This window comes from Didymella exigua, assembly GCF_010094145.1.
Source record: "Didymella exigua CBS 183.55 unplaced genomic scaffold M421scaffold_6, whole genome shotgun sequence".
Lineage (NCBI taxonomy): Eukaryota > Fungi > Ascomycota > Dothideomycetes > Pleosporales > Didymellaceae > Didymella > Didymella exigua.
Genome location: NW_022984780.1, coordinates 1,194,821 through 1,196,546, shown reverse-complemented (window position 1 = coordinate 1,196,546; position 1,726 = coordinate 1,194,821). Strand labels below are relative to the sequence as shown.

Genomic DNA, 1,726 nt, shown 5'->3' with positions numbered 1-1,726 from the left:
TATCTCTGCTAGTTAAGAAGCTATAAGCCAAAACGTAAAAAAGCATACCCTACCCATCCGCCAGCCTACTAGAGGTGGTGTTATTAAAGCTTGATATGCGCCTGCGCACGCCAACGCCACTAAAACCAAGCAACGTTGCCTGGGAGCTAAAGATACCACACACTGCTTACAAAGTAGAGGAGCAGTTAACTCTAATTTAAAAGCAGATTTAAATCTATTTAGGGTCTCTAGCAAGTTTGTTAGATAAGAAGGTTAAACAGTTAGTAAAGGGCGCTTAGTAGATAGCTTATAATATAGTGTTAATGCAGGAGGAAATAGGCTACCTTTAAGCCACTATAGAAGCGTCTACAAAGTGCATAACCTATAAGTAATAATATATACGCGTAGAGGAGACCCCTATAGTTAGCAAAGTAGCTAATATAATTACTAAAAAGGAGGGTAGGGGTTATAGTAAGGGTAAGAAGCCAGTAAAGAGGGTGCGTGTTAGATAATACTGCAGGTTTTGCAGTAAGATTAGACATAATTCCTACACTTACAAGGTAGAAATAGAGGACGCAGATAATATTAAAGCTTCTAAATAATACTATCTAGGCCTGTAACTAATTATTTATTTGTGTTGTGTTGTGATATAGCGCTGCGCAGGCGTTCTGTTGCTGAAAGTGCGGCGCTTGGTTGGGTGCGGCGCTCGCTTGTGAAACACGTTATCTCTTACAATAGACTAAGACCTATAGGTGCTAAAGACAGAAATTGCTACCTTTAATAAAGGCCTAACTATTATTAGAAACCTATTCTAGATAACAAGTAGAGATAAAAGACAGAGACAATAATTAGGCTCAGTCTGCATAGCATTTGCAATAGAGAGGGAAGCACAATAGGCTATTAGAATTAGACTACACCTGCTTAGTGCTAACATGAGTGTATAGCGAGTGGGCTGGCTAAGCGAATGGACCGACTCAACAAGCCAATAGGCCTTCTACACGCAATCACTCAACACCACAATGTTTTACTATAGCTAACAGTACGTATTCTTAATTACTAATGTCTACTACATCTTTTTCACACGTGCGCAAGTTGTGCCCTGTCTTACTATAGTGCTTGTAGTGCCTTTTGCCCTGCTTGCCTGCACCTGTTTAGGCCCTGCCCTTATATATTTCTCCCTCTACCTGCGCCCTAACGTTAATTGATTGATTGATTGATTAGTTTAATGTCCTGTGTGAGTCTAAGACTATATATATAGGACGAGAGCAGTGAGGCTGCTCTAGTAATTTACAATTTTTTTCTGTGTAAGGGAATAGTATATATAGGTTTATAGACATATAGTAAGAGCCTGTGGTCTAGTTATAAATAAAGGAAATTAGTTGTCTATTATTTGCTGTAGGTATTACTTATGTGTGCCTACTTTAGTTTCTTAAATAAAAGCTAGTGTAACGTACTCCACAAGCGAGCTGGCCACCCAAGCGAGCTGGCCACTTTTGCCAAGACCACACCGAACTTCACTCTCCCTGTAATGCCTCAACGCAACAACGTAAAAAAGCCTTTAAATAAAACACATATACAGCTTGCCCTCCAGGCTATCTAGCAAGACGCAACACTAAGCGTGCGACGCGCTGCAGCAATATACTAGGTCTCTTAAAGCACCCTAGGCACGCGCCTTACTAGAACCTCTTCACAACGCGATTGCAAGCCTAACATGATAAGGATGACTAGTACTAAGGAGGAGGTGATT

The 1,726-nt window shown here is 40.6% G+C and overlaps 1 protein-coding gene across 1 annotated transcript in view; it reads left to right on the top strand.

Moving 5' to 3' along the window:
* The window catches only part of M421DRAFT_418112 (uncharacterized protein), a gene marked incomplete at its 3' end in the record, with an annotated part of 907 nt that extends 607 nt beyond the window's left edge, over positions 1 to 300 (top strand). The window contains exon 2 of the mRNA XM_033591677.1: positions 75 to 300. Coding sequence (XP_033451718.1) covers positions 75 to 140 — 66 coding nt within the window. The remainder of the gene's footprint in view (positions 1 to 74) is intronic.
* Between the last annotated feature and the right edge of the window lie 1,426 nt (positions 301 to 1,726).